This window comes from Megalobrama amblycephala, linkage group LG1, assembly GCF_018812025.1.
Source record: "Megalobrama amblycephala isolate DHTTF-2021 linkage group LG1, ASM1881202v1, whole genome shotgun sequence".
Classification (NCBI taxonomy): Eukaryota; Metazoa; Chordata; class Actinopteri; order Cypriniformes; family Xenocyprididae; genus Megalobrama; species Megalobrama amblycephala.
This window is the reverse complement of record NC_063044.1, coordinates 59,471,353-59,492,955: the sequence shown is the minus strand read 5'-3', so window position 1 is coordinate 59,492,955 and position 21,603 is coordinate 59,471,353. Positions and strand designations below refer to the sequence as shown.

Genomic DNA, 21,603 nt, shown 5'->3' with positions numbered 1-21,603 from the left:
ACACATCTTGAGACTTTTATTCCCACAACATTTTATTAAATAACATATGATCTAAATAGCTTTTTATGAAATAATGCATCTGCTTTTCTTAGATTTTTCCTTAACATTTTTTTTTTTTTTTTCAGCTTTTGCCAACTCATTCTGTTCTTCCAGCTTGAGTATTTTTGCTTCATACCCTCTTGAAATGTCTTGCTCTCCTGTTCAAACTGGTGCCTCTCTCTCTCCATTCTATGTCTGTTCTCATACTTTTCTTTTTTTCTTTGCCTCCTCTTCTTGCTTGCAATGTTGATGACTTAACTGAGCTTCTCTCTGTTGTCGCTTCTCAAGATTAATTTTCTGTTGATGTTCTGCAGCCTGTGTACTTAATGCTCTCTGTTTCTTCCTTTCTTCTTGTTTCCTGGCTTTTTTATCAATTTGCATTTGCTCCAGCAAAGAAACCATAACAGCACCTCCTATGACACTGTCAGGTTCCTGTTGTCTCAGTTGTTCCTGCAGCCGTGCTTCTCTCAACCTTTGACGCTGCTCCTGTTCCATGAGTTGTAACCTTCTTTGAAGCTCAGCCTCTCTGGCTTGAATCTCCCTTTTAATCGCATCAGCTTCCCGTTGTCACTCAACTTCTCTTTTCTTATACAGGGAGTGCAGAATTATTAGGCAAGTTGATTTTCTGATCATATTTTTTTTCCAAGCACATTTTACCAATTCCAATCCACATCAATCTTAATAACTACTATTAATATTGTTTTTAATCATTTATAAGTGATATATAATTGTTCATGAAGGCTGGAAATGAAAAATGCCTTATATTCAGGTGTGCAGAATTATTAGGCAAGTTTTCTTTTACAGGCAAAATGAGCCAAAAAAGAGATTTAACTCAGACTGAAAAGTCAAAAATTATTAAATACTCATGAGAAGGACGCAATACTAATGCAATACTAGAAATTGCAAAGTTAAAGCATGACCAAGGGACAGCAAAATGCTCATTGGGTCAGCGGGGTCAGACAAAAACAGGTGGAAAAGAAAATACACATGTTAACTGCAAAATAATTAAGAATTAAGGTGAAGAATTAAGTGTGAAACCATCAGGAACCCTTTAGTCTCCAGCGCCACCATTTTCCAGAGCTGCAACCTACCTGGAGTCTCCAGAAGTGCAAGGTCTCAGGATCTCAGAGACTTAGGTTAGCTAAAGAATCCTAAAAAATGACCTGCACTTGATAAGAATCACAAGCTGAAGTGTTATAAAATACATGAAGACTGGGTTTTAATAGGGCTTATAGACAGACAGCTTGAGAATGACTCCTGATGGACCAGCACCACATCCTCTTGTACCACTGTTTGAAGAATTTATCCAGAATCTGGCAGTAAGGTGTTTGAGTTCACTTTTAGTCCATCTCTTATCCTGAAATGTCTGTCTTGCAGAGATGGACTAAAAATGATCTTCCAAAACTTACTGCCAGATTCTGGAAGATAAATTCTTCAAACAGTGGTACAAGAGGATGTGGTGCTGGTCCTTCAGGAGTCACTCTCAAGCTGTCGGTTTATAAGGCCTATAAAAACCCAGTCTTCATGTATTTTATAACACTTCAGCTTGTGATTCTTATCAAGTGCGGGTCATTTTTTAGGATTCTTTAGCTAACCTAAGTCTCTGAGATCCTGAGACCTTCAACTTCTGGAGACTCCAGGTAGGTTGCAGTTCTGGAAAATGGTGGCGCTGGAGACTAAAGGGTTCCTGATGGTTTCACACATAATTCTTAATTATTTTGCAGTTAACGTGTCTTTTCTTTTCCACCTGTTTTTGTCTGACCCCACTGACCTAATGAGCATTTTGCTGTCCCTTGGTCATGCTTTAACTTTGCAATTTCTAGTATTGCATTAGTATTGCGTCCTTCTCATGAGTATTTAATAATTTTTGACTTTTCAGTCTGAGTTAAATCTCTTTTTTGGCTCATTTTGCCTGTAAAAGAAAACTTGCCTAATAATTCTGCACACCTGAATATAAGGCATTTTTCATTTCCAGCCTTCATGAACAATTATATATCACTTATAAATGATTAAAAACAATATTAATAGTAGTTATTAAGATTGATGTGGATTGGAATTGGTAAAATGTGCTTGGAAAAAAAATATGATCAGAAAATCAACTTGCCTAATAATTTTGCACTCCCTGTATTTCTCCAGTAGCTTGTATAATGTGTTGGTGTAGCATTCACCACCATTGTGTTGCACAATGTCTTGGAACTTTTGCAGGAGCATGGCTACTTGGTTATGGCTTTTATCTTTATTGTTGAAAACATGGTACCTGCCATTGCACTCGGAAACCAAGGCTTATAGATCTTCTGCAGCCCCTTTGAGATAGCTGTCAATGTTTGTGTCCTCCAGGTCATCTGCCCTTGTGAACAAAATCATTGAATATCTTGTAGCTCCTTTGTCCTTGTAGACATCCTGTATCTGCTGGACTTTTCTTCTCTTTGGCGGTAAAGCAGCCAATCACCAAGACGAGAAGAAAGATGGGGCATAAATCATAAATCAGTTCATTCGTAATTTTTTTTTTATGATTACAGAGGCATAATTATTTTTATGAAACTTGGAACAATTAGGGTATCCAAGAAATAAACCTACAAACCTGATATTTGTCGATTCATTTTGGCTCAGTTTGCCAGAGATCCAGAAAGAGAGCCTGTAAGAGAGAAACTACAGAATGAGTTTTTAAGGGATGCCTCAGTCCATCCCAGTTTTACGTGAACAGTTTGGCAAGTTGTCAGATTATAACCTGATATCAAAACTGACATACAAAAAAACAAGGCAAAAAAAAAAAAGCACAAAACAAAACTGAGCAGTCAATATGTAGCCTATATCTAGGGACTATTTTTGTAACAAATATTTACAAGTTTAAAAGCATTCTAGCCTTTTTTGTGTCCATTTAATATCTGTTTAATGTATGCCTATTAAATTTAAACATATTATATTGATTATTTTTATTATTTTATATATACCATGATGAATTGTATTGTGACAGTGTTTGATAGTACCCCTCAGTCAGAGTACCGGCTAGAGAAGTGCCAACACCTGTATGCAAGAAAAAGCCGGGGTACGCTACAGATTAAAATATAAAAGTACAGGTGTTGTACTGAATGGGTTTACTAGGGGGAACATAATTTCTCAATGTTAAAAGTTACGCCTGTTGAAATGATACTGCCCTCTCCAGCACAGGTTTACAAGGTCACAAACTTAACATATTTATGCTATGCAATGGGCAGGTGAATCAGAATATTGGAGCTCAATTAATCATGGCTTTTATCATAGTCGTGGTGTACGCGCTTAACTCACAGTCAGTTGAACTAACTCAATTCAACTGTTCTGAAACCGAAAACTCAGAGTTTTCACATCTCAGGGTAAATCAACTCAAAGTTCAAGTTTTAACTCAGAGTTAGTTGAACCTCCTTACTGACACGGGCCCCTGAACTACAACTGCAATTGCAATTCAGCTCTTGTTTTCATTTTGATGTCTTTTCAGTGTTTACATATATAGTCATACCAAAATTTATTCAGACACCTTGAACATTTCATTCATTAATACAGTTTATTCACTATAGTTTTAAAAAAATGTAATAAAATATGACAAGATCTCAGAGTTAAATTGTGTCAGAAAAAAATAATCTTAATTATGTCAGATAACACTTAAGCAAAACATGGTCAGGTCAAAGTGTCTGAATAATTTTTGGTCCCAAATTTTTATCAGTTTTACTGGTAGTCCACTGTATGAAGAATTTTTGGGTATAATATGTCACAGTTTACTTTATTTTGCTATCCTCACTTACATAAATGAACTATAGTGTCCTGCACCCACTAGTAAAAATATATCAAAAATGTTTGAATATTTTTTTTGGTTTGACTGTACATGACACACTACATATAAATTATAGTTCAGAAATAAATTGATTGTGCAAATTTCTATTGAACATTCTATTGCCTTGTCTCTGTGTTGTACTGATAACTTAAAACCAAGCAGTCCCTAACTTAAATAACTTATATCAAGCTATATATATATATATATATATATATATATGTGTGTGTGTATGTATGCGTGTGTGTGTAGACAAACAAAGAATGATGCATAGAATTTTATAAAATCATTTATTCTTTTATTACAGAGCAGAAAGCATTCTAGAATCACCAGAATTACCAGAAGCCAGATCATGCTTCATGTGTGCTGAAAACGCTGGCTATAAACCTCTGAGACTTTAATTTTTCAAACATTGCAAGACTGAGAATGTCCCTAACAAACGCAGTTTCTGTGATTTATAGTCACAGAAAACTACTTGAATCAAAGCAGAATCTTTAGAATTGACCAATTTTAGAATTCTTTTTTTAAGCTAAGAATTGTGATATGATTTTGACAAGTAAATTCTTTGTTTGTGTTTATCACTGAATATGCCTTAATTTGATATCGATTTTTCTCTCACCATCAACTTCCTCAGTACCACATCTGTTTCTCCTGCCTCCAATTTCTCTTTCAGACAGATCTTTGTTTTGGTCCTGGACTGAATTATCTTCTTCTGTCCTAAACTGTTGTCTTCTTCTGTCATCCACTTTTTGATACATTTTCCCTCATTCCTCTTCACCATCTCATCAATCTTCTTCAGAAGAGAAGAGACTTGATGGTCATTTTTGTTGTCTCTGCTGTTGAAGACACGATATCTTTGTCTTTGTCTGAATGATTGTCTTCAGATTTGGGTGGACTTCCTTCAGGTAGTCTTCAATGTCCTCCAGGTCATCCTCTTTGGTGAACAGCACTATCATGTATTTGGTGACTTCATCCCCAAACTCCTTCAGGATATTCATGACTGTGTTTATCTCTTCATTGAAAACAGGCAGCACCAGGAGAAAAACATGCAGCCCAGGACTAGACATGTTGATGCATTTGATGATTACCTGCTTGGCGTCATTTTCAAATACAGAAGAATCATCACACCATCCAGGAGTGTCGATCACTTTGATTGTTTGCTTGTCTACAGTAGATATGCTCATTGAACAGGCTTCAGTAACTGGCTTTGAGCTGGCCGCTGTGTGGAATGATTGCTTACGCAGAAGAGTGTTTCCTGATGCGCTCTTTCCTGCTCCTTGCTTTCCCAATAAAAAAATTCTCAGCTCATCCATTTCAGCCTTCCATTGACAAAGAAAAGGAACAAATACATGTGTGAGTAAAAAATTACAGTCTATTGGCTGAACCATGCATTCTTGAAATGAAACATCCTATTGTTAAATGAAACCTCTTTCCATAAATAATTATTACAGTACCTGTTTCTCTGTGCTTCATTGTTGTCTGTTTCAGCTACAGTGTTCAGCCAACAAATGTATACTCTTGCTATCAGCTCTGAGCAGATGCTCCACCTCTGTCTGTATGTCACAGACTCTACACAGGTTTGTCAAGAGCACCATCCACTGGAGCTCATGCAAAAGAGGGTCTTTGCTTTTGTGTTTCACTAATGTTCTGTACATGTTGGTATATTTCTTCCAAATTTTTTTTTTACAAATGTATATGAAATTGCTAACTCATTTAATCCATGGGTCATTCTATAATAATAAAAATATATATTTATAATTTGACAATTTTGTCATTTCAATTTTATTTTACTTCTAAACTTATAGGCAATAGAGAAAGATATTTTAGTGTAAAGGTCTGACAGTTCTCATTTCTTATATAAACTAAGCGTGCAAATGAAGTATGCAGGAATAGGAACCTGCCCCATGTTTCACCAATCCAATCAGCATAATTATTCAAGGAATGGGACAGGGGCACCAAGAGCCATTAAAGACAAGAGGTGAGAGTCTTAGTAATCTTGACTTGCAATAAAGAGAACAGGAACTGGGAGAAACCTCTTGCTAGCAACTTTGCTTAACAGCATCATTCATTTGATGTCATCATCTTTACCTTAAATGCTAAATACAATGTTCTTCACCTCAGTTTTCCATGTTTCTTAAACAGATTTAAATTTGTAATTATGTGTTAGAATAACACATAAGTGGTAGAATAAAGGTCACAAAAAATAATGTAAAATATTGGTTATTTGAAAGTTAAGCTCTTTCCATGTGTGTGTGTAATGACATTTCATGAGTCAATATAAATTTGCATGATAGAAATTTATTGACATTGCTGCAAAGCTTTAAATATTGCATTTCAGGAGATAATGTTAAAATAAACGTGTTAAAGATCCAACATAATTTCTTAATAAATACTTACTATACAAATGTCTTATCAAACTGAGCATGGTCAAACATTTCAATATACTCTGTGCATTTATTCATCAAACAGTATGACTGCATGCAGACCTTTTATATGACCTTCAATTTTAAAATTTACTTGAAATAATTTTGTTTACTTTTTGTTGTCTTTTATCTCTGGGGACAGCAATATGGCCCATTGGTCCATTTATTTATTCAAGTATATAAGAAAGTGAATCAAATATCTACATCTTTGAAACAATAAAGGGCATGTTTTGCCATGCGGTATTATTAAGAAACATTTCAAATCACTCACTGCTCTGACATTTTAACTTAACATCCACAATGACAGAAGCAGAGTAGCATTTTCACTCTAGCACATCTCAGGTCTCTTCTTGGCTGCCCGGCAGCGCAGAACTTTGAGGAAACTGTCAATTTTGTGGGAGTCCCTGCGGAAGCAGGACAACAGGAAATGGAAATTGACAAGTCGAGAGGTTTTATCCTGGCCAAGGCTGTTGCTGTAAAAAGGGAGAGAGGACAGGTTGTCTGAGGATGAGCCCATCTGTAGAGAAGAGAGATAGGGACAACATATAAATCAAATACTTTAGATTTCTTTATGTTTATATCCAAAAATCATTCGGATTTACTTCATATTGCCCTCTTACAATCAACATTCCAGCTGTTCCTAAAAGCGCACTCACCTTGTGAAAAACATGCTCCAGACCTGCACCCAGGCTGTCGATGTTGTCTTGCAGTTCTTTGGTCTTGCTGTTAATGGTGTTGCGTTCTGGATGTGCTAGGCTGGATGCCTCAGAGGAGAGGAGGGCGAGGGGATCGGACCAGGCCAGCAGCAGAGACCGAGCCAAAGAAAGCAACTCATCCTCCTGCAGAAAAAATTAGATAAAAATCCATGTCACGCAAGCATATTTGCATTTTCTGCAAGAACCAATGAGATTTGTTCAAGCAAGTATAGCCTATATACAGCTGAGCCTACATGTAACATATTTAACCCTGTGGTGTTGTTCGGTCATTTTAGACCCCCCAAAAAAAACATTTTGAAATTTTAAAAATCGCTACTTCATTGGAATGGTATGAAAACTTTTGCAGCAGTCGCTATGTGACCACACACACAAAAAAGGGTGGACTTTATTTGAAAAAACTTAATGGTTGTAAAAAAAATTGTCACACTAATCTGCCTTCAAAAATTGGATTTTAAAGGCATTGTCTCTTTTTTAAAATTAAATACAGCTTTAATTGAAAAGTAATAAAAAAATTATTTCAATAGGAAAAAAAAAATCATCATTATTGATCAAAATTATTGCATAAATATTAATTAGTACTACTAAATACTCTCAAAATACAAAATAAAAAGTATTATTGAACAAAAATATATGACATTGATTTTACTGAAAAAAAAAACAAACAAAAAAAACTGCCAAATGAATAATACCAGAGGGTTAATGTGCTTTGATCAATGTTTATATGCGAATAAAATTCTAAATTAAAATCTCTTCATCATGTAAAGCGATTGTGTCTCTTCAGAAGACTTGGATTAAACAGCTTGATTCATATGGATTTCTTTTATGATCTCTTTAAGAACATTTTGAAGAGTCCAGTTTTTGGGTGACTTTGAAAGAAGGGACAGAAATGTCTTTTTTAAATTATGGTTATTATATTTATTATGTTTTTGTATAGTTTGTTTTATGTTTGTGCTATATGTTATATAAATTAAAGTATAAAGTATAAAATTAGTATACATTAAAGTATAAATTAAGTAATTACAATTAAAATAAAATATATTTTATTTATATTATGCCGCATAATGTCTAATAGCTATTTGTCATTTTAAAAAATATATTTATTTTAGGAGAAAGAATTTTTACATTTTAAAAAGAGAAAGATGAATGCATTAAAGTGTGTTCTTACCGGCACTTTCAGGGCTTGGTCTTTGTCATTGGGAATTTGAAGGGAGGATGTGTGGCACATCGACGGACGGGGCATCATTACCCTCCCAACAGGAGGAAAGTGAGAATCCTGTGGTTGAGAGGTTAATATCAAACAAACAACATCAAATTTATGAAAAAAATACATATTTGGATAAAACTGAAGTCAAAAATAACCCAGTGGGCATGTAACTGTCACACACATACTGGACTCTGTCTCACTTGCTGCACTCACAAACTACATTACCCAGCATCCCTCATGATTCTCACCTGTTTTCATCAAGCACACCTGGATTCTATCACAGTATCATCAATACCATATAAAAGACATTCACTCATTGAACTCATTGTCTGGTCACTATTATGACCACAGGATACCAACCTGAAATATTATTTCCCTGTTTGCCATTGTCTTCAATTCCAGCATTGTCATCTGCTCATTTGTCCTCTCTTTGTGTGTTCCTCTATAGTAGGGATGGGGAAATGAAGGCTCATAAAGCACTGAGGCTTTCCCTTGACTGTTCCAGAAAAAGACTCAAAGCTTCTACAGTGTTGAAAACAGGGCCATCTGGTGGTTAGTAAAAAATAAAGCAGCTAAAAGCTTGGGGAAGAAGTTCTGTCGATGAAGCAGCCACCACACTCCATAGATGGATTCAACGTTATGTGCACAAATAAGTCTAACACGTCCAAGGCTTCACTGGAGATTGTGCTGCACGCTCAATACGTCCTTCAAAGCTTCAGTGTCATACATAACATCACTACTGTATAGTAAGTGTAGCTATCATCCAATATTGTATATTGCTCTGCTTGCCATTACCATTATTACTTACCTGTTTGATCTGGATCCATTGTCTTACCTGTATGCTCACCTGTGTCTTTAATAAACCTGCTTTGGGTTCTTTCCATCATCCATTGTCTGCGTCAGTGTTACAGATGGCCAGACCTACCAACACTGTGAATCCAGCAGGCTCCACCAACATTTTTCACTCCATGATTTTACTCTGTCACTGATGAGTCCCTGCTCACCCTCACCCAAGATGACCACCCTCTGGAAGACTATGTGGAGGATTTCCTTGAGATCTATCAGGAGTCGTGCTGGGATGAGGCCCTTAAGTACAGTACATCTTTTTGGAGTGGGATGGATGAGATCCTCGGCCAGATGTTACTGTTGAATGAGGGTTATAGTTCCCTGGTGGACTTCATCAATTACACCCTGTGGGTTTACAGATCTTCCAACACAGTGGGGATAGTGGAGGAACAGTCCATCTCCCCAGTTCGAGTATCTCCTATAGTCATCTCCAAGCCCCCTCCTCCAATCCCGAAGCCACTTCCACCCAGCAGCAACTCTGCTACAGAGCCTGAGCAAATGCTTGCCTCAAACCCAGAGCAAGCCGAGTCTGTCCAGGTGAGTGAGCCGGTCCCCACATTCATCCAAGTGGGAATATTGGTGGAGTTGGAGTGACTGGAGTGGCTTATTGACCTGGATGAAACCGAGCCAGTTCCCACCTTTGTTCCTGTCTTTGAGCCTCCTCCTCTGCTGGTGCCTTCCAGCTGTCTGTATGTCCCAGTGGTCCCATCCAGCTTCCGAGCTCTTTCATTGCCTCTGGTCACGCCCAACCTCAAGTCTCCTTTATTGCCATTGGCTCTGCCCAGCTCCAAGTTTCCTTCATTGAGGATTGTCCCACCCAGCTTCCCTCTCCCTCCTCTGCCTAAGCCGTCCAGCTCCTCTGCCTCACCTCGGCTGTCTCCCTTAACCCCCTAGACTCCTCCTGTGGTTCTGCTCTGCTGCTCGGATTCGCCTTGGATTTCCAATTTGCAGCTCCGCATTTTATATGAGGATCCCCTGGCTTCACCTCAAGCCTCTGAGCCCTGGACTCTACCTTGGCCCTGCACTCCCTCTGCTCCACCATGGTCAGTCATTGCTCTGGCACTGCTCTGGACTTGTGGATCTCCTGCTGTGCCTCGATCCACCACCCCTCTGGCTCCACCTGGCTCTTTCCGGTTCTGCCATCATCCTCAATCACACAGACTCTACTCAGGTCTGTCAGTTGATGATCCTATCGCAGTCTCATCAATGCCCTATAAAAGACACTCACTGTAAACAATGATTACAGACTCAACATCCTGTGAATACCAGCCTGAAAGACTACTTGCCTGTTCCTGGTCCATCGTCTTGTTCCATTCCACTCCAGAAACGTCATCTACTCATTTGTCCTTTTCTCGTGTAAATCCTATTGTATACTGCTCTGCCATTATTACTTACCTGTTTGATCTGGATCTCATACTGCTTTGGGCTCTTTCCATCATCATAGTCACTGTAACAACACATACACTCAAACATTTTTTTTTTTTAGAGGGTGTTTAGTACTGACCAGGTCATTGGTGAGAGAGGTGCTGAGGGAGTGAAGTTTGTCTGAAAGTTGAGAGGCTCTTTCCAGTAGATCATTCAGACCGACACCGTTGATTGAGACAAATGCACACATCAGGACGGTCACTGAGAAGCAAAGACAAAGAGGAACAGTTAAACAGTATTGTCATTTGGAGTATGGTAAAAGGAGAAATACAGATAGAGGGAACTGAAATCAAGTAAGCATGAACCAAAAATGGGGGAACCGAAAGGGGATGTAACAAGGTAATAGAGATAAAGTCTAAAATGTGGCGGGAAAAGGTTAGACTGAGGAAGATAAGGTTTGCTTACCTGCAAAGTATAGTCTAGATCCTTCAGCCATCATTTTAACTGGTTTCTTTATTCTCTTGCTTGAATCTTTGCTTTTTGCTCTCCTCTCTTGAGCTTTTCATTATATAGCCCTACTTCTTTCATTTGGATATGCAGTAAGTCTTACACTCCAGGTGTATTGAAACTAGTTCAATCCTGAAACTAATGAAAAACATTGTTTTGAGAGTTTGGTTAATCAATATTGATAAGCTTTTTGAGTAGATACAGGACACAGGGGGGCAAAATTCACCAGTCGTCACATGAAGTGCCAAATAAATAAATGCAAAGCGCTCTTTCATTTACTGGACAGAGAAACTTCTGATTATAGAGTTTATTTAAAGTGAAAAGGAACATTTTGTTTATCTCTGTTTTTGTGTTTAAAAAATGTGTTTAGTGTGATGTGATTACTTTAGGATCTTTAGGATATCTGAATGGAAGAACAAATGGAAAATGAAACAATTCTCATAGACTGCACCACTATGAAGGTATCAATTCATGCACTCTTGCAGCCCTGTGCCATTTAAAGAAGGTCTACACATGGCAGACCCTTCCCCCACAAAAGAAACACTCATTTGTCATGTCCTGCTGTGGACTGAGAGCTTTTATGCCCTTTTAGTTTATTTTCTTTTCTTTTTTATTTATTTCTGAATGTGCTTATTAAACCAAATTGTTATGAAACTTTACTGTACTATGCTTTCTTCATGTTTCTGATTTATCTCTGTTGGTCTGCTCTTAGAGGCTGACATTTTTCCACGTCTGTGTGGGGAAATTCTTCTGTTACCCCCCTTGCTCCTGTGTACAATCCGTTCAAAAAAATGCGCGCGCACACACACACACACACACACACACACACACACACACACACACACACACACACACACACACACACACACACACACACACACACACACACACGTTGGGTTTTCATGTTTTATGGGGACATTCAATAGACATAATGCTTTATAGTTTCTGCATTTTTAGATTTTCAAAAAACATCACATTGTATGATTGATTTATAAGCTGTTTTCCTCATGGGGACCAAAAAATGTCCCTACAAGGACAAGGATTTCAGAAATTTTTGGGGACAATTTGTCCCCATAACATAGGGTGTCTTGCTTACGTAAGCAAGACACCTTGTTGCTGAGAGCAAGCTCTTCTTCCAGTTGCCCTCCTTTTAATGCAAAATATCCACCCAGCTAACAGGGAATGTTCTCAGAAGGTTTGTTCAAGTTAAGAACAAATGTTCTTCCAGTAATATTAATTGACTGTTGATTCAAAGTTATCTGGTCTGTTCTCAAAACGATAGCACACAAAAATTACTTCTGTGTAGAAACGTTCTGTTCAGCGTTCAATTTTCAGAAAACATTCAATAGTAATGCTGATGTTTGCAAAATGATAAAATGGAATGTTCTCTTAATATTTGCATAACCAAGACATTTTTTTTTTTTTTTTTTTTAAATATTGATCTTTTGACTACTTATTGTTAATTTATTGTGCCATTACAGTGACCATACAGGACCTTGAAATGTAAAATTTTAAGGCATTACACTTTATGTAATAAATGTTATGTTATGTTAAAATCATTCATTCATTATGTTAGCTCAAATTGGCATAAACTATATCCAAACTGCTCATATATTTCAGGGAACTTGTACATTTTAGAATTTAATTTGACCAACCCCTAAAAAGCTCATCAGTTGACCCCCACTGGTAAAGGAAGAAAATTCCCAAAACAGCTTTAATATTGAACAGTTTTGTATACCAGTGTGTCCGCTGCATTGCGGGGCGTATCTCCTTCCCAAAGACTCAAAGAGCAGGAGGCGTGGTGGATCCAGTCGAACCCGGTTCAACAATATTCATTTTGTTTTCCAGTTAACTCTTGCCAGATCCTTCCGGACTGCAGATCCAGGTAAAGTAATTGGTTGACATTTCATGCAAATTTAATTATGAACACTTTAGCTCGTAGGCAGCAGTGTAAATATACATGAAAGTGAGTTGATTGTTCAGAGAACACGGTGTTCTGAGAGGAAGGTCGCAGCAGTTAAGTACCTCCAGCGTCATTTTCAGATGCGCGTGCACTTTCAGTCATTTGTTCCTTCAGGTTTTATTCCTGCTTTTGATTTAGACCGACAGGTAGGCTTAACCAAGCTTAGCTTTTCAACTGACCGTTCAGGAGGTGAGTTGTTGCAGAGATTCACAAAAGTTTCAGATATTTGGAAAGTAACAAGTAGGCCTGAAACGTTCTTTTGTTGCAGTGAAATGTATCCCTCCACATGCACACATTATGTCGAAAGCGTTTTAAAATGCAAAGACAGGTAACGTTCAGCGTTACGAATTTTACATTACATTACATTTTAGCCTGTTTTTAAATAATGCAATAATAATTAACAAACGAAAAGAGGAATAAACATGTGGGGAAAAAAATACAAAAAATAGCTTACAAATAATAATCACATAAATATATTGTAAAACAACAAAGTAGTATTGATATGATTTCTTTTTGTGCATCCAACTCAAACTGCGTCAACGTGACTTAGATCTCTCGGGAATTTAGTTTATCTGAATGCAGATTGCTTCAGGGAAGTTAAGTCCCTGGTTTATACAAGTGGTGCTCACTGCAGAGCCAGATGATGTCCAGCTCACCCTCTCTGAACGTAATGGGTGGAGCATGACCCAGTCCAGCTCCACCTCTGCGGATCTAATGGGTGGAGCTTCACGACCCCTAAAACTTTTTGGGCTCGAGGTCCGAAGCTTTGGCCCCGGCCTGCCCGTAGCCCTGGCCCGATAGTGGAAAAGCGGGTTATGATGCTTTCAGTTGTTTTGAAAATGCTACTACTTGTGACATGTCTTATCATATGAAATATTATTTAATTAATTTGCTTATATGATCTACGGTCACCGTGATTTTGCCAAGTAAGGCATGTTCTTTGATCAACATATTTCGTTGATCCTGGAACAACATTCCTATCCGAAAATTTAGTCCTAACCTTTTCCCAACCCCTAAACTTAACCCTACCCATAACTTATCCCTAAAATCAGAGGGAAATGATAGTTGAATAATATTGATGTAGAAGCACCTAACCCTGGTTGCAAGCCTAAACTTGACATAAATGGTAAACTTGTCCCTCAAATCTGATAGGTTGATTGGAATGTTGTCCAGGATCTACAAAGACCTTTATCCAGGAACATGTTGTACTTTGTTAAATCACGTTCACCTTTGATCTACATTTAACATATATAAATGTAAATATAGTGAAGGTAACCGTTTTTAAAGTCAAAGTTCAATACCTAAAAAGTTAAATAAAAAAGCTGTAAAATGTGTAAACATTTTAATGTTTTTATTTAACCTTTTTATGTTTGTTAATATCTTTTGACTATTTTTTTTTTTGGTTTGTTTATCCTAATGTACACCCTGGATGTATCTTTAAATCTTTCAAACCAATAATTGAAATATAATAAATTAAATGTAATTTAAATGATGCTGCTTTTATATGAAAATTAAACATGATGAGCAAAGGGGGAAAAAAAAACAGCTTGTGCTTGCGCAGCTGTGGAGCATGTCATGAAAACATGTTGCCATTAGGGGGTGTCCATGCACAGTCCATGACATAACACAACAAATAGTGCAGCTTTTCTGTCCAAATTTAAGTTTCTCTGCATACTTGTCACTGTCTCATCGTACTTCTTTACTCACTGTGCTTCTAGGTGCAGAAAGAAGCACAGTTATTAGCTTTTTTGTGTTTGAAGGACCAAACTTTTAGAATGGTGTCTTTGCTGAGTAAGCTTGAAGCCGATCACCGTTTGATCTCTTGCGCATGTACACATATGTGCACTCTCATGTCCCCCCCTCCTCCCTCCCCCGTGAACTATGTACACTCCCCCTCCCTCTTGCCAACTCTAACTCTCCATTCTCTCTTTTTCTTCTGCACATGCAACCACAGGAGCTCACAGAGCAGGCACGCATAAACACCAACACCATAGACCATGTCAGACTCAGAGACTGCATCTCCTGCCGAGACCCCTGTCCCAGCACCCTGTGTGGGCATCAAGGCAGATTTAGACAAATGGTAAGTGACTGAGGTAGAATTCATGTATGGTCCATAGTTACAGGTTCGTTGTAACCCTGTATGGACCGCATGAAATTTTGTTAAATTCTGATGCTCCAACATGTAGATTTATTCCCACATAGCTTTATTGTAGGTTTTAAATATTTAGGATCGTGCTGGGATTGATGATATTCAGTAGAATTATGATATGCTGTGCGTATTCTACATTGTGATGGCGATCCAAAATGGAGGGAAGGAAAGACATTTCGACGAATGCGAGGTGGAGGGTTCGCGCAGTGGGATCCAGTATTTCTAATAGGATCTAATAAGTTTTGTGAGTTTTTTAAATGGTTTGATTGGTGTCAGTTTTATCTAAGTTGGCAGCAGCAGTGGGGGTGATGGGGTTGCTCATTAAGGGCATTCTGGGGTTTTTCTTCAACTTCAGTTCTTCCTCACGGCTGATTGGCTGTTGGGAATGTGTCTACGTCATGCTTTTCCTCTCGCTCATCCTGCCATCCCTGTTTTTCCCTCTTAGTCTTCGCCATTTCTGTCCCTGCAGTCTTCCTGGGCTCGCTTTGTCATGTTTGAGGGTTGACCACTTAATTGAGAGGGAATTACTGATGTTTGCGAATGAACCTTTTCTCCGTTTTTCCCTGCCCTCCCACTAATGGGTTTTGTTGGTTTTATATGAAGGGGATTGTGATGGCAAGTGATGAACGTTCATCGATATGTTATGTCTTCCCTACATTTTATGGTTTCATTGTTCATTTTCTCCTGACACCATTGACACCAGCCATTGCTCAAGCTGTATTTTGACCCTAATCCCCACACCCACCCACCCAAAAAATGCAGATTGGCTGCTTTCTGTGTTTGTAGTGTCGACAGGCCTGGGCAGCATGAGAACGCAGATAAGGTTGCACATACCCTGACCTTTGGTGTGCTAGGACCTGATAGGGGAGGGTGTGGGGTTAAGAATTTGGTTGAATAATGTCACTGTTCCATCTGAAGCATGCCCTGTCCATCACAATCACCTCCATTTACAGGATATCAAACCAGCAAAATCCATTAATCCAGAAAGGATTGGTAGGGGGGCTAGGAAAATGGAGAAAAGTGCATTTGTAAACATCAATAATTTCCTCTCATATGAGCAATCCCCACTCAAACATGACAATGGGAGGCTGCAGGGACAGATATGACTAAGACTATCAGATGGAATGGTAGAAACTTTAACAGAAGGTCAGTTTGTCATTGACCTTTCTGTGATTATTTTGACCAGCATCTTGCATGTGTTGCTGACTAGCTGAATGTTTAACCTCACAGAAGGCCGACCTTTAAGTAATGTACACCACACTGGTATTTATAGCACACTCGGGTATGCGTAGATGTATGTGTCTGTCATTCATTATATAGTGTGCCATGTTCTATTCACAGGATCACTTTACTCCTGGTCTAAGCATGTCGCAGTGGCCATCTTGTTTTTTTTTTTTTTTTGTCATGCTACTCCACAAAGGGGCTTGATTCATCATGGGCTTTAAACCCAGAAGAGGATTACCATTACAGGTTTAAACCCAGAAGCCAGCAGTTATTCACTGGGAGAATGCATCTTGTATTCAGATCTCTTTTTGATGCTTTCTGTAAATTTGTGCATTTCATAGTGATGACCTTGAGGTGTTCTCTATCTTTTACTGCCTCAAAGTCTATGACATTAGCCACAGAGTTAACAAGCAGGCATTTTGTTCTAGGGGTGTCCTTTAAAGAATTAATGCAAAGCAGAAGTTAATCTTTTACACTTAAAGCAAGTTTTTTTCCCTTTCATTTATGTTAGCATGCCTGTTCCTGTAGTAGCAGTTGGAATGCATTATTCTAGTTTTGCAGAAGCCCCCCTCAGGGTAAACAGTGTTACTCAATCAGGAGTATTAGCACAGGATGAGCTTTGTTATAGGCGCTCTACTAATCAATTCCATATGGATTCAGTACTTATTAAATTACAATTGAATTTTTGTTTAGCTCAAGTAAAACTAGACAATTTTTAGAGTACTATTTCCTATTTGTTGTGTTTAAGATCAGAGCACTCCTGAGCCGTGCCCTTTTTCCTTCTGCATTATGTATGTGGAGGATTGGCCATCATGTGAATTATTCAGTCTTAATTTGGGGATGGTGAACATCATCTTCCCAATTGTCTGTTATTTTTTGCTATCATTGTAGTTTTACACCTCCGGTTAAGGTGTTTCAGTGTTTTACTCCCAAATAACACTTTTCGGTTTATCATTTATTTTATTTTTATAGTTTATTAATGCACTTTTGCAGTGATTTTACCCATTTTGAAAACAATCTGGGATAGGGATAGTTCACCCAAAAACTAAAATTCTGTCATCATTTACTTGCCCTCATGTTGATCCCAAACCGTACGTCTTACTTTCTTCGTTCTTTCTTCTGTGAAACACAAAACAAGATATTGTGAAGTATTTGGTTACCAAACAGTTTGGATTATCTTTGACTTCCATTGTATGGACAATAAAAGATGTTCTCAGAACAACATCTTTTCTGTTCCACTGAAGAAAGTAAGATAAACAGTTTGGAAATAATTTCAAAATGTTCATTTTTTGGGTGAACTATCCCTTTAACACTAGCATGATTGTGCTCTTTTCCACCCACAGGCTAAAGTGTTTCAATACTTGTCTCCCAAATACAAATGTCTTAAAAAATAACCATGTTCTGGTTCATTTAATGCAGACCAAAACATGAGTGATTTTCCACTTGACCTCAAATGGTTTTGTGATCTCCAATTATTGATTGTTAAGGTCTTAAGGATAAGGACATAATCTGACCCTAATAGTTTTTTGTCCAATAGCAGGCAGTTTGTCTCACACTGTTGATTAGTCTTGTTTCACAATGGTCCACTTTTCCCCGTGCATGTCTTCTCTCTGAATCCCTGAAGTATTAAAATGGCTGCCTATGAAAAGGAAATGCCCTTGGCATGTACTATCCCCCATGCATCCTTACATCTACGTCACATGACTCATTAGAACCAGTCTGCATAAGGCTCTTTTTATTTAAATTGACCAGCTGTGTGTTACATCACTGCTCACTGAAGAGAGGGAGAGCTTGCTTATGTCAGCGTGTGAGATGTAGCAGATGATCTGTGGGGGAGGAGACACTGAAATCATTTCTAACCGGGGGAGGGGCTCTTTCTGTCACGACATCTCCCTCTTTTAGCAGTAGGAATGTCTCTTTTCCGTTACCTGCTTGCTGTGTCACGTGATTCTAGGGCTCTCTCGTTCAGATGGATTATCTGCCATCCTCTTGTTGCATTTCTTTCCCCCCTTCGCGCTGTTATTCCAACCCTCATTTTCGCTCCATCACTCTAATGCGGTGTGTCAGTGTCTGGCGTTGTTTGGTGTGGAGAGGCTCAAATAATCTCATTCGCACAAATGCATACATACTGTCCCATTCAGTTCCAGCAGAATCCGGCCTGTCATGAGTCCACATTTTAAATGACTAAAAACACCAACTGAAGTTATGTAATATGTCTTTAAATTGTGTGGTACAGAACTATCATACTTTTATGCAGTCTTGTATGCTTCAGAGTGACAAATGTTATTTTGTCTGCATTTTTTATGTTGTATATGTGATATGTTGATGTGAATCAGTGTGTGTATAGGCCTATGTGTGCTGGAGTAATGACTGTGTGTTCTGTGTGCTTCAGTGTAAAGGAGAATGGTGAGGAAGCGTGTAAGGAGCTGATGGAGGCATTTGCTGCCTGTGTGAAGAGCAATGCTGAGGCGTCATGAGGAGCTCAACATGCAGGAAAAGTAAAGCATATTAACTTGCTTTATTCTCCTCTACTTCGTGAGATGTACAGAACTGTGCAAAAGTCTTAAGGTGATGATGCATGGGGCAACTTTTTGGGCAATGTTGCCAGGCAATGTTCCGGAGTGATGTTGCTTGGGCACTGTCCCATTGAGGATGGACAACAAATTTTGATCTGAAGTATCTAGATAGAAATGTGTTGCCCATTCTCAATGGGAAAGTGCCCAAGCCTAATCGCTTGGCAACACTGCCCTGCAAAAAGTTGCCCCATGTATCATCACCTTTAGGCCACCACCCGCTTTGTTTTATAATTGTTTTAATGACCATCCATATTTATAGTCTCTTTATGAAGATGCAAACAGAAAATACCGGAAATATGTACACAAAATGTAAAAACAATCAGTATTTAGCTTGACCTCCTGGAGTTCTTCCAGTTTCTCAAAGAAGAAACTATGAGAAACTTCTCATCAGATTTTGAAAGTTTTCTTGGACTTCCAGTCCTTTTCCACTCCATTTAGGTTTAGGGGAGGTCAATAAATACTTACCATTTTGGCCTAAAGAAGCCATTTTTCCTCCTGTTTTTTGATGCTGCATACAAATATCCTGTATTTTCTGGTTATATTCTAATGAAGAGACTGAGAAATAATTATATATGGTCATTATGCCCTTGCTAAAACAACATCTAATAGTGGCCTAAGACTTTTGCACATACTGTATATTTTATGTCAGTTCAGCCAGTGTATCACATACTGTGTTTTCTTCTAAAGGTGAATAAAGCTGATCACAGTGTTGCACATTAGATTGGTATGGTGTAATAATTAGGCATACACAGATATAAAAATTATTTTCGATAATAAGATGAGTTAATGTGTAAACTTCATGATTGAGAACTTTAATTTCTGTTTAATTTCTACTGCAATTGAATTTTGCAATCGTCATAATCATATTTGTGTTTGTTCTCAGGGGTTTACTGCACTGAGTCCTCCACCTTCCCAGCATTCCCTGTAGCTCATGGCACTGGACTAAATGATGGGGTTTGGGGTTTGGCAGCAGAGACCGTACTTGCGTCTCATCCCTTCTTTACTACTCATGTGAAGCTTACATGGATTCCTCAAACCACCAACCACCTCTCCCCTTTTGTGGCTGATTGTATTGATCTGATTTGTTGACAGTTTGGAATAGCTCATGATTTGATGTAAATGTGTCTCAGATGCTCACAAAATTGAATAAAGATTTTAAAATGGTTCAAGATTTGTTACTGAATTTGTTTTACATTGTTTTAATTTAAGCAAACTCAAAAACGTCTCTCATTAACTCACTTAGCAGATCCTCCCTTGCCAAAGGAAGTGATGAGTCCCTGTGGTTTTATTTATGTATAAGCTTAAACCTTTAAGGTGGCTGCAGTGAAGTGGATTATAGGCAAGGATTATGTAGGCCTTTGTAATGGGTTTAGGTGAACTATAGAAGATTAAGCTTTCCAGTGTCACTAATACTCTAAACTTCTAACTTTGACTCAAGACGCACACAAATAAACCCACTCAAATCCCCAACTGCCCTGATCTCATCAGTCAATCAATCGGATCTGAGGCACTTTCATGAGCTGATCTATTAGCAAACAAGCAAGCTAGAAGTGTGAAGACATGTTCAATAACCAAGAAAAACAAAATCCTCAGGGTTTGGGCTATGCTCACACATGTAGTAAAGGCTGGTTTCGTGTTCTTTAAATAGTTCAAAACAAGAAATGTGAGCTAATTAACAATTCAAAAGCCTTGTCACACCAATTTTACCGCCTAGATAAGCAGAGGAAATTCTGATTAGTTTTATGTTGATGTCCATGAAGGACTGCTGAAATGTTGAGATTATTGTTGGTAAGTAGCTTTCATCAGCACCATGCGTGAACGTGAATGTGTTGTTCAGTTATTGAAATATTCATTTTAAATCAGTAACATTTTAGGAAAAAAAAAAAAAAAAAAAGAGGGGTGTGTCAAAATTGTGACATTGAGGGGTGTGTCAATGTGAAACAAGTTTGTGGCAAGTACAAGTTGCGTAATGAATGGTTTTACTTCAATAATTTATGTCAGTCAACTTAAGGCGCTATTTACAAATAAGCTTAATATAGACAAATGCAAAGTTAATCACTACTTCTCATGGTTTGAAAAAAAAAAAACAACGCAGATAGATAGAAATTAAAATGATATATATATGAAGACTTAAGATGCAAAAGCCTCTAAGTGCCATATGAAATTTTCTTCTAAAATGAGCATTTTTATCAAGTTTGTATGTTTAGGTTCAGTCATTTCACTTCAGTGGGAATTAATAGGTCCTTTTCATTGCCATTAAAGTGAAATAACTGAACATAAACATACAAGCTTGATAAAAATGCTCATTTTATAAGAAAATTTCAGATGGCACTTAGGCTTTTGCATCTGAAGTCTTCATATATATGTGTGTGTGTGTGTGTGTGTGTGTAATCTTGAATGCAATAAGAACTATATAAAACTTGCATATTTATTTTCCTCCTTGAATGCGAGATAGGCCTATGTAATAGCTGTTACCTGGATGGGATGAATGTTTCATTTTTAATTAATTTAGGCCTACTTAAATTAGGACTCTGCATTGTCATTTTTGTCCCACTTTAGCTAAATAAACTATAATATGGAATATTATATTAATAGATTACCCAAAACAATAGGCCTATTACGCTTTAACATCACGTGTCACCGCAGTCCCGTGAGCGAAAATTGTTTTTCGGCAAACTTCGCCGAAGTTAATGTCTAATCATCATCTGTTACGCTAATAAAGACCCATTAACAACTTTCTTCAGAGCCTCTTGCGATTAACAGACGGACTTCAGCACGACATGTTTTTT

General features: G+C 37.9%; 1 protein-coding gene and 1 long non-coding RNA gene across 6 annotated transcripts; one reads left to right on the top strand and one right to left on the bottom strand.

Annotated features, from left to right (window-relative positions):
• Nucleotides 1-6,119: 6,119 nt before the first annotated feature.
• Nucleotides 6,120-12,771, bottom strand: prl (prolactin). Of its 3 annotated transcripts, XM_048205568.1 has the most exons (6): nucleotides 12,641-12,761; nucleotides 10,861-11,040; nucleotides 10,535-10,656; nucleotides 8,146-8,253; nucleotides 6,921-7,103; nucleotides 6,120-6,781 (listed from the first exon to the last, which is right to left on the bottom strand). In XM_048205568.1, exons 2-6 carry the CDS (start codon nucleotides 10,892-10,894, stop codon nucleotides 6,593-6,595), a joined length of 636 nt encoding a protein of 211 aa, XP_048061525.1. In that variant the 5' UTR covers nucleotides 10,895-11,040; nucleotides 12,641-12,761; the 3' UTR covers nucleotides 6,120-6,592. The 3 variants fall into 3 exon arrangements, with proteins under 3 accessions (XP_048061525.1, XP_048061533.1, XP_048061541.1); XM_048205576.1 differs by lacking the exon at nucleotides 10,861-11,040 and having other exon boundaries at nucleotides 12,641-12,771; XM_048205584.1 differs by lacking the exons at nucleotides 10,535-10,656; nucleotides 10,861-11,040; nucleotides 12,641-12,761 and adding an exon at nucleotides 8,545-9,649.
• On the top strand, nucleotides 12,650-19,978 carry LOC125277239. 3 transcript variants are annotated; one of them, XR_007186857.1, is made up of 4 exons: nucleotides 12,650-12,787; nucleotides 14,820-14,945; nucleotides 18,631-18,736; nucleotides 19,698-19,978. It is a non-coding gene; the product is annotated as an uncharacterized LOC125277239 (long non-coding RNA). The 3 variants fall into 3 exon arrangements; XR_007186862.1 differs by lacking the exon at nucleotides 12,650-12,787 and adding an exon at nucleotides 12,900-12,918; XR_007186858.1 differs by lacking the exon at nucleotides 12,650-12,787 and adding an exon at nucleotides 12,922-13,054.
• The last annotated feature ends 1,625 nt before the right edge of the window (nucleotides 19,979-21,603 follow it).

Coding starts and splice junctions, on each gene's coding strand:
- prl (XM_048205568.1), bottom strand. CDS start 10,894: ATGATGGCTGAAGGATCTAGACTATACTTTGCAG. Junction 10,657..10,860: donor ATCTAGACTATACTTTGCAG/GTAAGCAAACCT, acceptor TTTGCTTCTCAG/TGACCGTCCTGATGTGTGCA. Junction 7,104..8,145: donor ACCAAGCCCTGAAAGTGCCG/GTAAGAACACAC, acceptor TTTTTTCTGCAG/GAGGATGAGTTGCTTTCTTT.